Source organism: Cupressus sempervirens, chromosome 10, assembly GCF_028749045.1.
Source record: "Cupressus sempervirens isolate cs-2001-9-10 chromosome 10, ASM2874904v1, whole genome shotgun sequence".
Classification (NCBI taxonomy): domain Eukaryota; kingdom Viridiplantae; phylum Streptophyta; class Pinopsida; order Cupressales; family Cupressaceae; genus Cupressus; species Cupressus sempervirens.
This window is the reverse complement of record NC_143127.1, coordinates 604,934,547-604,947,574: the sequence shown is the minus strand read 5'-3', so window position 1 is coordinate 604,947,574 and position 13,028 is coordinate 604,934,547. Positions and strand designations below refer to the sequence as shown.

Here is a 13,028-nt window from a genome sequence, read left to right as displayed (position 1 = left end):
GTTTCTAATCTAATTTGAATAAAATGGCATAAAACATATAGCCCAATGGCATAAAAGTGATATGAAAAAGGTGACCGCTCATGGAAAAATAAATAAACTATTCCCAAGGTCTGAAATAAAAATAAGGGTAGCAACAAATGTCTTCATTCATGCCTTAATATAATAGTATCACTCCTTAATTTTCATGCTTGTTTGCGTAGCCTTAACATGTAGGAGTGTATATATATATATTTGTGTGTGTGTACACACAGACACACATATATGTAGATATGTGTGTGTGTGTGTAAACATACGTACATATTTTTCACCCACCCAAGTATGAGTATAGACATGATATTATTATACAAGACATGATAAGATTTGCAAGATATTATGAGATCATCCACATTATGTGTTGGATACAATTGATTAATTATGTGTTGTCTTTGATGTTACACAAATGTCATATCAGTTGACAATCAGTGTTTACCGAGCTCGCTTGGTCAGTGAAGACAGTTTTCCTTGTCTATCGAGTATTTTTAAGTTTACTCTATGCAAAGATAGTGTCTACCGAGCTTACTCGGGCGTTGAACAAATTTTAACAGAAAAGAGTGTTAATCGAACTCACTCGGTTAACAAAGGAAAGTTGAATAGAGTTAGTGCTAACCGAGTTCACTCGGTTGCCAAATGATTTTTTTTTGCAAATTTGTAGTGTTAACCGAGCTCTTGTTGGTTAACACAGGAAATCGATTCAGAGCTAGTTTCTACCGAGCTGGGTTGGCTAACGAAGGATTTTCTTATTTTGGTATATGAAGCTTAATTATTTTATGTATTGATTTTAGCCGACTATGATGATGAATATTGGTTATTCTAGTTTATATTTGAGCTGACTTGACAATCTAGAAGGTATAAATAAAAGTCAAGTTGAGATTTCAAGTGTGGTGTGCAAGTGTATTGATTGAATTAAAAGTAGAAGAGAGAGGAAGCAAACTTGAAGGATAAGTAGGTATCCTTGTGGAGCAAAAAAGTTACATTCGATTAGGAAGGATCAAGTTTAAGCAGAACAGAGATCTGGATTCAGCAATTCAGTTGCATCACAATTAGGTCATTTCATTGTTACTCTCTAACCATTGTAGCAGTGATCTAAAATCTCTGAACAGAGTTGGTTTAACAGCCAGTTGTAAATCCTCTAACAAGGTGGCAATTTCATTGAATTGTTTCAAGACCTCTTACAAGGCCACTTCTAATAGGGTGATTAAATCCTCTAACAAGGTCACACTTAAGAGTGTGTTTTGTAACCTTTAACAAGGTTGGCTCCTAATAGGGCTCACTTCAAAAGAGTGAAAAACAATAACTAGTTACATTGGTGGTTTTTCCCAAATTGGGTTTCCACGTTAACTCTTGGTGTCTCATGTGTTCATTTCTTTTCTCATGCATGCAACTAAGAATAAGTAATTACTAATAACATCTTAAAGATAATTGATTACCGAGTTACAACAATTTCTATTTGTTTACCGAGCATTAGCAGCAGTCAGTTTTATTAGTCTAAATCTTATTGTTGACATCTAAGGGATTAGGAATTTATTTTAGTAGTAACTGATTCACCCCCCTCTCAATTACTCCTATATTTTCAACAATTGGTATCAGAGCCTCCGGAGGAGAAATCAAGGAAGAAACTATTGTAAGTAAAATTCTTAGAACTTTGCTTCCCATCTATGCAATCAGAGTGTCTTCTATTCAAGAAAAGAGATGTTATTCAAATAGCAAGTTAGGCTTGGATGCCCTAGTAGGAAGATTGATAGCTTTTGAGCTAGACAACTTTGACAATTATGTTCTAGCTTCCAAAAATGTCGAGTCTGCATTTGAAGCTAAACTTTCTCTCAAGGATAAAGACAAGAAAATAAAGGACAATCAGTTAGAAAGTGAAGAGGAAATAGAGGAAAGTTTTGATAGTGATCTTGAGGTTGTTGAAGCTTTACTTGCAAAGAAATATTCTAGAGGTAGAGGAAAGTACAAAGGTAAAGTTCCTCTAATCTGTTTTTCATGTGAAGAAATTGGTCATATTGCTGCCAGGTGTCCAAACAGAGAAATCAAGGATGAGAAGGAGAGCCACAAGCACAAAGGCAAAAAGGAATTCCAAAGTCACAAATCATACAAAGACAAAGGTAAGAAAACTTGTTTTATGGTTAAAGATTCTGATAACAGTGAGGATGAAATAGTGTACATTACTGTAAAAGATGAATTAGATGATGGAGATAAGATGGCACTTATCTCTCATGTTAGTAAAAATGATACATGGATCATAGATGGTGGATGTTCACATCATATCACTAGAGACAAAACAAAATTTGAACATTTTGAACACTATGATGGAGGTAGTGTAAGGTTTGGAAACAATGAACCTTGTTGCATAAAAGCAAAAGGCCGCATCTCATTAACCAATGGACTTGTATGTGACAATGCCTATTGGGTTGAAGGTCTAAAACATAATCTATTAAGTGTGGCACAACTAATCAACATTGGATTCAAGGTAGAGTTCATGCATGGCAAGGGAAGACTATTGGATGACAAAGGTAATATGATTGGATTAGGCAAGCAAACAAAAGGTAATCTATTTTATCTTGATCTTGGTGATTGCTCATGTCTTATTGCTCAAGTAGAAGAAAGTTGGTTATGGCATAGAAGATTGTCATATAAACTTTGATAACATGATCAAGATAAGCAAATTCATAAAAGTAAGAGGTATCCCTAGTTTGAAGAAACTAGATGTTGGTTAATGCAAAAATTGTCAAATTGGCAAAATGAGAAAGACTAATTTTAAGAGCAAAAACTATGAGTCAGAAGATGTTTTGGAAATTGTGCATACTGACTAATGTGGACCTATTGGAATAGAAAGTTATAGTGGGGAAAAATTCTTTATTTTTTTTGTTGATGACTACTTTGGAATGATGACTGTTATGTATCTTAGAGAAAAGTTAGACGCATTTGAGAAATTCAAATGTGATCTGGCAAGAGTAGAAAAGGAAATAGGAAAAATATTGAAATGCTTAAGATCAGAGATGGGTGGTGAATTCATCTCCAATGAATTCAATAATTTCTGCATTGAAAGAGGAATCAGAAGACAAGTATCAGCCCCTAGTACTCCTGAGCAAAATGGAATAGTTGAAAGAAGAAACAGATCCATCATGGATTGTGCAAGGACACTAATGATTGAAAAGAATGTTGCTATCAAATACTGGAAGGAAGCCATCAGCATTGCAGTTCATACTTTGAACCGAGTATAGTTGAAGGACTTAGATAAAACTCCCTATGAACTATGGTATGTCTACAAACCCAATGTAAGTTACCTAAAAGTATTTGGCAGCAAATGTTATATCTTGAAAGAATCTAGAAAAGAAAAATTTGATCTGAAAGGTGATGAAGGTATATTTTTAGGATATTCCTGTAGAAGTAAAGCATATAAATGTTTGAATTTGTCTACTCATAAGATCATAGAAAGTGCACATGTAAGAATTGATGAGTTTGCAGAAAAGACTGAAGAAGAAAGAAAAAAGGAACCAGAAGATTATAGAAGATTTGTTTACTTCGAACCTGATACATTGTCAGGCATATCTGATAATAAGGAGACTTCACCTCCCAAGCCCTTCATAGTTACCGAGTTGCAGGCAGTGCAAACCGAGTCTCAGGGACCCGAGTCACATTCAGAAGCAACCGAGCTAGTGCATATTGAGTCTGAAGGACTTGAGCTTGAAGTTGAAATTCAAAATGAAGACAGTGCAATTCATTCAAAAGGAAAAGAACCTATATTAGCCAAGTATGTCAGAAGGCATCATACACCTGATCAAATTATTGGAGATAAATCAGAAGTAACAATGACAAGAAGCAAATTAAAAGGTACATGTTTACTTGCTAATTTTGAACCTAGAAGTGTTAAGGATGCACTGGAAAATGAAAGTTGGATTGAGACAATGAACGAAGAGATAAAACAAATAGAAAAGAACAAAACTTGGACTCTTGTTCCTAGGCCTAAAGATAAAAATGTGATTGGAACAAAATGGATATTCAGAAATAAGCTGAATGAAGATGGACAAGTCTCTAGAAATAAAGCAAGATTGGTTTGTAAAGGCTATTCTGAAGAAGAAGTATTGACCATGGTGAAACTTTTGCCCCTGTTGCAAGATTAGAAGGTGTTAGGACCCTACTTGCTTATGCAGCTCATAGAGGATTCAAAGTATATCAGATGGATGTTAAATCTGCATTCTTAAATGAAATTCTTGATGAGGAAGTCTACATTGAACAACCAAAAGGTTTTGTTGATCCAGACAAAATGGACATGGTCTGCAAATTACACAAAGCACTATATGGTCTCAAACAAGCTCCTAGAGCTTGGTATCAAAGATTACATAACTATCTAATACAGATTGGTTTTCAAAGAACAAATGATAATAGTAGCCTGTACATCAAGGAAGGACTAGATAACAAGATTGTATTGGCAGAGATATTTGTGGATGATACTCTATTTATAGGAAATGATGACTTATGCAAAGCATTTTCAGAACAAATGAACAAAGAGTTTGAGATGTCCATGTTTGGAGAAATAAAATTCTTTGTTGGATTGTAGATACAAAAAAACAAAAATGGTATCTATATCACTCAATCTAAGTATATCAAAGAGATATTCAAAAAATTTGGAATGGAAGATTCAAAACTAGTTGGTACCCCCATGTGTACTAGACTTAAGCTTACCAAAGATGATGACTCCAAAGAAGTAGATTAGACCTTATACAGATCAATGATTGGGAAATTATAGTATGTAGTTCACACAAGGCCTGATATTGCCTTAGCAGTTGGGATAGTGGCAAGATTCTTAGCTAAACCCAGAGAAAACCACATGATGGCAATCAAAAGAATCTTGAGATATCTGAAAGGTATTGAAGACTATGGTTTATGGTACAAACTTGGAGGAAATCTAGACCTAAGGGTATTTACTGATGTTGATTGGGTAGGAAATCTTGATGACAGAAAAAGCACTAGTGGTGGAGCTTTTTTTCTTGGTAAAAGGTTGGTATCTTGGACAAGCAAGAAGCAAAACTGCACATCTCAATCCACAACAGAAGTAGAATATGTTGCAGCAACAGTAAATTATTCTAACATTGTTTGGTTCAAATAATTAGTGGAAGGAATGAAGGTTGAGATCAAAGAACTAGTAGTCATGTATTGTGATAATATGAGCGCAATTAGTATATCAAAGAACTCAATGATGCATTCCAAAACAAAACACATTGCTATAAAATATCACTTTGTCAGAGAACTGGTGCAGGACAAAGAAATCAGATTGGAATATGTCCATACAAAAGAACAAATTGCAGACATATTCACCAAGTCATTACCTAAGGATGCATTTTTGTATCTAAAAGGTAAGCTAGGGGTCATTCTCCTATTTGAAGCTCACTAAATAAAGTTTAGCGATGCATCAACAGGAACTAAGTTGAAGATCAATCTGTTGATGCAACACAGTCAAGAGAATATTGCATATGAATCAGTACTCAAGGTACATTGATACTAATTTGGCATGTGTTGTTAAAGAGGGAGAAGTTTACTGTCACATCTTTCTGGAATTTTGTAAAGGGAGAAGTTGGAAATTTTGTAGAGGAAGAAGTTTTTGTGTAAAATCAAAGAGGGAGAAACTTTTTGTCAGAGGGAGTCTTATTCTCAAATTTCATTATGCTATGACATGTTGTGTTGCCATCAGTGCCAAAAAGGGAGATTGTTGGATACAATTGATTAATTGTATGTTGTCTTTAATGTTACACAAATGTCATATCAGTTGACAGTCAGTGCTTACCGAGTTCGCTTGGTCAATGAAGACAGTCCTCCTTGTCTACTGAGTGTTTCTAAGTTTACTCTGTGCAAAGACAATGTCTACCAAGCTCACTCGGGCGTTGAAGGAATTTTAGCAGAAAAGAGTGTTAACCGAGCTCACTCGGTTAACAAAGGAAAGTTGAACAGAGCTAGTGCTAACCAAGTTCACTTGGTTGCCAAATGATTTTTTTTGCAAATTTGTAGTGTTAACCGAGCTCCTGTTGGTTAACACAGGAAATCGATTCAGAGCTAGTTTCTATCGAGCTGGGTCGGCTAATGAAGGATTTTCTTATTTTGGCATAAGAAGCTTAATCATTTTATGTATTGATTTTAGCCGACTATGATGATGAATATTGGTTATTCTAGTTTATATTTGAGCCGACTTGACAATTTGGAAGGTATAAATAAAAGGTCGAGTTGAGATTTTAAGTGTGGTTTGCAAGTGTATTGATTGAATTAAAAGTAGAAGAGAGTGGAAGTGAACTTGAAGGATAAGCACGTATCCTTGTGGAGCAGAAAAGTTACATTCGATCAGGAAGGATCAAGTTTAAGCAGAACAGAGATCTAGATTTAGCAATTCAGTTGCATCACAATCAGGTCATTTCATTGTTACTCTCTAACCATTGTAGCAGTGATCTAAAATCTCTTAACAGAGTTGGTTTAACAGCCAGTTGTAAATTCTCTAACAAGGTGGCAATTCCATTGAATTGTTCTCTTACAAGGTCACTCCTAACAGGGTGATTAAATCCTCTAACAAGGTCACACCTAAGAGTGTGTTTTGTAACCTTTAACAGGGTTGGCTCCTAACAGGGCTCACTTCAGAAGAGTGAAAAACAATAACTAGTTACATTGGTGGTTTTTCCCAAATTGGGTTTCCAAGTTAAATCTTGGTGTCTCATGTGTTCATTTCTTTTCTCATGCATGCAACTAAGAATAAGTAATTACTAATAACATCTTAAGGATAATTGATTACTGAGTTACAGCAATTTCTATTTGTTTACCGAGCATTAGCAGCAATTAGTTTTATCAGTCTAAATCTTATTGTTGACATCTAAGGGATCAGGGATTTATTTTAGTAGTAACTGATTCACCCCCCTCGCCCCCTTACAGCAATTTCTATTTGTTTACCGAGCATTAGCAGCAGTTAGTTTTATCAGTCTAAATCTTATTGTTGACATCTAAGGGATCAGGGATTTATTTTAGTAGTAACCGATTCACACCCCCCCCCAGTTACTCCTATATTTCCAACATTATGATGGTATTCTTTCTTGTTTGAGTTTTTTATAATGTTATAATCCAATTGGTTAGCTCATGGTCATCCTTTATACGTTCTTGCTTGTCTAGCTGTTTCATCCTTGATCTAGGTGGTTAGATTTCATACCAGATGGTTTGACAGTGGAATTAGGTGTCCCCCTAACTCCCATTTTGGCAATGCTCCCCCCTCGTCATGCTCCTACAAAAGAAAAGGTTCAGGAGGAATGATATGTTTCCATAGTTTGAAAAATAAAAATATCACATAATCATTTTCAATTTTGAAAATATTCATTTTTCAATTTCCATCATATTGACTAACTAACATGTTAAATGAAATAATAACTAATAACCAAACTTCCATTTCACATGAACCAAATATCTCAACAACTTTACTGATCAACTAAATTCACATGAATTCTCAACAGCTAGAAGATTATTTTAAATTTGGGATGTGACAATTGAAGAATAGGGAAGGAATACTTTTTGGATACTTTTTAAAGGGAAAGAGTATGAAAAAGTGATCATTCTGTTTGGTAACATTAATTCGTGTATATTTATATGAACCAAGAGATCCTAAGATTATATATTTATACACACATGTATGTTCAAGCTATGTTAAATAAAAGTATGTGCAAGACATCATAATTAAAGATGTGATGTTATATATATGTTCGTATTATAGAGAATATATATATATATATATATATATATATATATATATATATATTCAACCAATTCCTCAAACCCTTGTTTATATTAAGAGAATGGGTTGTCTTTGTCAATGATGGAGTAATACCCCACAATGTAAGGAGCCTTCCAAGATAGGGGTAAGGACAAGTATCACGAGACCTTGAGGATGTACCCTAAAAATAGGTAATGCATATATGTTCCACAGACTCCTTGAGTTGTCTGCTCACATAGGATTTCTTAGCTTCCATGAGCAAGAACACTCCTATCTCTCTTAAGATTGGTGAATTGGGAAATTTGGGAGTAAATATGTCAATCACAAAAGAACTACAATTCTGCAAATGGAGTAACACCATGTTGGAGGAACTTTCAAGATAGGGATAAGGACTTATATCACAAATCCTTGAGGACAGCCCCAAAAATGGAAATCCGTAATGTGCTTGTGGGAGCTTACTTAGAGATGGTTTCTAAATGCCCACGGACAAGTAATTCCCAATTTTTCTTAAGGTTAGTAATTAAAAATGAAGTGACAAATTGGGACTTTGAGTATATTTTATGAATCAACTATACTGGAATACAGTAACCATCTTTTGGAAGGTAAACATGTTTGAATGGGATAAACGGTAAACCTAATATTTGAGATTATTCATGCTAATATCTTTTGTGTGCATGAAAGGTTGGGTAAGTGAAACGTGTATGCTTGTTATGTATGTTGCATTTACAGGAGATGATTTGTTAACACAGAAACATTTGTGGCAGGTTCTTCTGCAACTGTATACCATGGTCTCTGGTATGGTTCGGTATGTAATTAATCTGTTTCAGTTAAAGTTATATTCTTTTTTATTCATTAATCACAGACGGATGCCACATACATGATTACAGACAACAGAATCTTAACATTATTAAAATTGATGTTTCATGCAGGATATAGCAATCAAAGTATTCCATGATTGTCTAAATGATTTTGGAGATGCAATTTGCAAGGAGGTATGCAAAATATCTTCTGTTTCAGATTTTATTTTTGATATTCTATTTTTTATCGCTATGCTGGTATTGTTTCTCTAGAGAGTTCTGTTCTATTCTGTTCTTCTAGGAAGGATCCCTAGTCCGTTTCCTTGCAATCTTTCTTTGTTGCTTCGGTGGTTCCCATTGTTAGTAAACTTACTGTCCCTGAGACCCTAGTCTCTTGTTGGACATCAATAAATTTAATTATTGGACATTAACAAATTTATCTTATCTTAACTTATCTACTTGAACTTTAAAGCCATACAGCTTTAACAGGCAATCTTCAGCTTTTCGTTCATCATTTTTGAAAATTTGTGTTACACAAGAACTTTATTTTACCTCTCTGTCCTAAAGGTGGTAATAATGAAGAAGCTGCGGCATCCAAATGTGCTACTTTTCATGGGAGCCATTACTTCTCCTGAGCGATTCTGTATAGTCACAGAGTATCTTCCATGGTTAGCTTCCAATGTTTTTTCTTGATTTTAACTCTTAGAACTTAGAAGTTTCTTCCCTTTTTAATGGTTCTTTAAGGTGATTGGTTTTGTCATAGTAATGTTGAGTAATCTTTCCCTTAAGATCAACAAAAAATTGGCATCCATGTATGTATACTACCAGATGTTCTTGTTTGGTTTATTTGTGGTCAGTCATATAGATATAATATGATATATTGGAACTTAAGAAATTCCCAGAGTCCATGAGAATACCTCTTAATTTTTTTATCTTTATCAACATTTAGAATCACACTCTATGATCTATCACAAGGATGAGATAATCACATAAAAGTTCATTGATCATAGAATGTTAACAAAGAAATTAAGTTTACATGGTTTAATCCAAAAACTTTGCATGCACTATCGAAATTTATTTTTGTGTAGTCTCAAAATTTGCTGAACTTTTTAGCTTCTTATCAAAAGCAAGTTGCATAATTTATAATTTTTATATCATCGCTTATGTGGTTCATGGCAAAATTTATGTTCTCCTTTTCCAAAGAAGTTTTGAAAGTGGAATGTCATGAATGATGAAGTTCTTTGTTGTAGTGGGAGTTTGTTTCAGTTGCTTAAAAGAAACATGCCTGTAATGGACTGGCGACGACGGACATGCATGACATTGGACATTGTGAGTGAAATTTTTGTACTTCAAAAAGCATGCAAAATGAAGGACACAATTCATGCAGGTTGTATTTTTCTAATAAGTAAAATTATGTGGAGCTTTAGCCTTGTTGATTGTCATTTTTATCCTGAATTAAAAATCATTTTTTCATCAGGCACGTGGAGTAAACTATCTTCACCATTGCCATCCTCCTATAGTTCACCGTGATTTAAAATCATCAAATCTTTTGGTTGACAAGACCTGGACTGTTAAGGTTTCTGGTTCTGATTCTCTGTAGACCCCCTAATTGGACTGAATTCCTAAGTCTATATTTTCAAAATCTTATTTATCCACTAAATTCCATTTCTTCTTGTAACTTCGCTACTGCTCATTATTGTAGGTTGGGGATTTTGGTTTGTCCCACCTCAAGAATACCACAATTTTAACTACAAATTCTGGAAAAGGCACAGTGAGTATATCTGGACTGTTTTAGTTTTCTTATAAATCTATTTGCCTCTGAATGATGCCAAGGAGTACATATTGGGTTTTCTTCTTTCACAGCCACAATGGATGGCTCCAGAAGTTCTTCGAAATGAACCTTCAAATGAAAAGTAAGAAACAATGTAACTCTTGGTTTCGTATATCATGAACTAGGTTGTATGGATGTTAACTGATAGGGATCTTTTTCCGGTTATTAAGTAGAACCTGGATGTTAGCACCACATCTTTCAGACTTATCGTGAAGTAATGACTGGACATGTTTGTTTCCTAGAGGAATATGAATAGAGCTATTGCTTCTGTTTCTCAATGTGAATGAACAGGTCGGATGTTTATAGCTTTGGTGTTATCATGTGGGAGCTGGCCACTGGGAAGGTTCCTTGGGATGAACTGAATCCCATGCAGGTAAGGTTTTGAAAGCCATAATTTCCTCATCCATTGTTTAATTTATATGAATCTATTTAAAAATGCATAAAATGGCTTAATTCCAACAAACAATACTGAGTTTTTGAAAAATGTATGATTTTTCCTGTAAGATGCCGATTGCAAGAGGTAAATTTTCATAATTGTAGTTGAGAGAATGTGAATTGTGGCTAGATAATTATAACATAAATATTAAAACTATTGATTACAGTTTCACAGTCATGAATTAGAGTTTGGAGAAAGATTTATATCATTACATTATTATATCTGACATCTTAGTACTTTGTTAGAATTACTTATGATATTTTTTTCTACCTTTAATGCCAGCTAGCATAAGAAAAAATCCTGACCAGAAGATATATGAAATATCCCAAACCGGATATTTACTGGATTTCTTTTTCAACAATATATTCAGAACTTAACAGAGGCATATATATCACGAAACACCATAGAAACCAGAAGATTTACCCATATATATATAAACTCACTGTAATATTCCAACCCTCGGAACTATAGAAAATTCAGAACTCATCTGATGACATTTTCACAAACAGTTTGAATGCAACCCCAAAGATGAAAGTTCTGATATCCCTGAGATACTCTAGCTGGAACTGTTATTAAACCGATGATATACTGACCAAAACAGTTGATACATAGATGATCCAAGATAATTATACCATTGGCGGTCAAGAATAACAATGCTATTTCATTGATATATATATATATATATATATATATATATATATATATATTTCTAATACAAGAACTGGCAGATACAATCAACTGAAATGTGAACTTAAATGAAATACTTCTTTGGCTACCAGAAATTACAGTCCCACTGTAATATCCCTTCCCTAGTTTTATAAAGAATCCAGACTTCCTTCATTGACATTTTTGTGAACAGTTTGCAAGCAATCTCTGAAATATGCTTGGAGACCAAATTCTCTTGAACAAATACCAAACAAGAAGAACAGGAACAGTACAAATATAAATGCTATTCCAGTATACTGAGAATTCCAGTTCTCCTATTATGAAATGATAGACAGCTGTCACACAATAATGATCATACAGCAGTACAGATAATCACACTTCAGAAATTGATATTTCGAACACAACTTTCATTTCATCAATATTGTCGTACATACAACAGTTTTACAGTCACCCGATTGAAAGATTTGATAACTAATATTGTATTCAATGCAGGGAGAGGGGGCGGGGGGGGGGGGGAACGTGGCACCTATAGTTACAATGCTCATGGATTCTTCAGAGCTTCCTGCTGTATGCAGTGTGCTGCAAGGAAGTTTTCTGCAGCAAGAATAACGTGACTGTCACATTAACCACATGTGATTATGTCTTTGCCCCACTTGTAGGTGATGCTCGTGATGTAGTCTCCATAATACTCAAGGTGGGCAACTGTCGTGACCACCTTACTATCTGCTAACCCTGCAGATCTGTGTACTCCCTACGTGGTGCTGATAACTGGCTGCAGACTGTAGATATGTTGGCTGTATGTGGTCCACCTTTAACATACCCAACCTGTATATATTTCCCAGCACTTGTAAATCTGCTACCAGGCGACTCCCACTCTCAGACATGAAACAATGCTACTGCAGAACGAGATTACTGATATGTATTTACCTCTCAGCTATAAACGACTGTCAACCCAGTCTGGCATCCAAGCACCCTCATCTGTTCACTAAGGACCTGTATGTGCTCAAATAACTCTACGGAGTTCAATCACCAATTCTACTACCTACCATGAAGCTTCATCAATCTGAAAATCTATGCATTAACTCAACTCTTATTTCTGAATCTGCAATGTGAGCACTAGGTTTACGTCCAGTCTCAGTTCTTTCCTTAAGGGGTTTCGTCCTTAGGAAATATCCAGTCACATTTAAGCAACCTTTAGGAATTAACAATAACAAATATTCATCTTATTGCAACAATCCCAATGCAAATGCCTTCCTTTATAACTTCAAAATGAGGAGAGGTATGAACAACTTAGCAATGTGGGATAAAAGACTATTTTGTCTTTTAGTCACTTAAGTCATTTTGTCATAAAGTGACTTTATAACTTTATAATAACATTAAAATATTTAAATAAATCACTTAAGTCACTTGAACTTTAATATCTCTTGAAATACATGTCTGATTGCCATGCCATCTGAAATAGGAATCTCTCCTCATAATTCCCCATGTGACCAAATACACTTTCTAAAAATAGAAAGGGTC

The 13,028-nt window shown here is 34.7% G+C and overlaps 1 protein-coding gene across 7 annotated transcripts in view; it reads left to right on the top strand.

Moving 5' to 3' along the window:
- LOC149535311 (serine/threonine-protein kinase CTR1-like) overlaps positions 1-13,028 on the top strand; it is a 134,779-nt gene that overhangs the window by 64,091 nt on the left and 57,660 nt on the right. For all 7 annotated transcript variants that reach the window (XM_089803402.1, XM_089803403.1, XM_089803398.1 and 4 more), the window contains exons 5-12: positions 8,542-8,582; positions 8,707-8,769; positions 9,142-9,242; positions 9,825-9,903; positions 10,052-10,150; positions 10,277-10,345; positions 10,438-10,487; positions 10,697-10,778. In XM_089803402.1, coding sequence (XP_089659528.1) covers positions 8,542-8,582; positions 8,707-8,769; positions 9,142-9,242; positions 9,825-9,903; positions 10,052-10,150; positions 10,277-10,345; positions 10,438-10,487; positions 10,697-10,778 — 584 coding nt within the window. The remainder of the gene's footprint in view (positions 1-8,541; positions 8,583-8,706; positions 8,770-9,141; positions 9,243-9,824; positions 9,904-10,051; positions 10,151-10,276; positions 10,346-10,437; positions 10,488-10,696; positions 10,779-13,028) is intronic.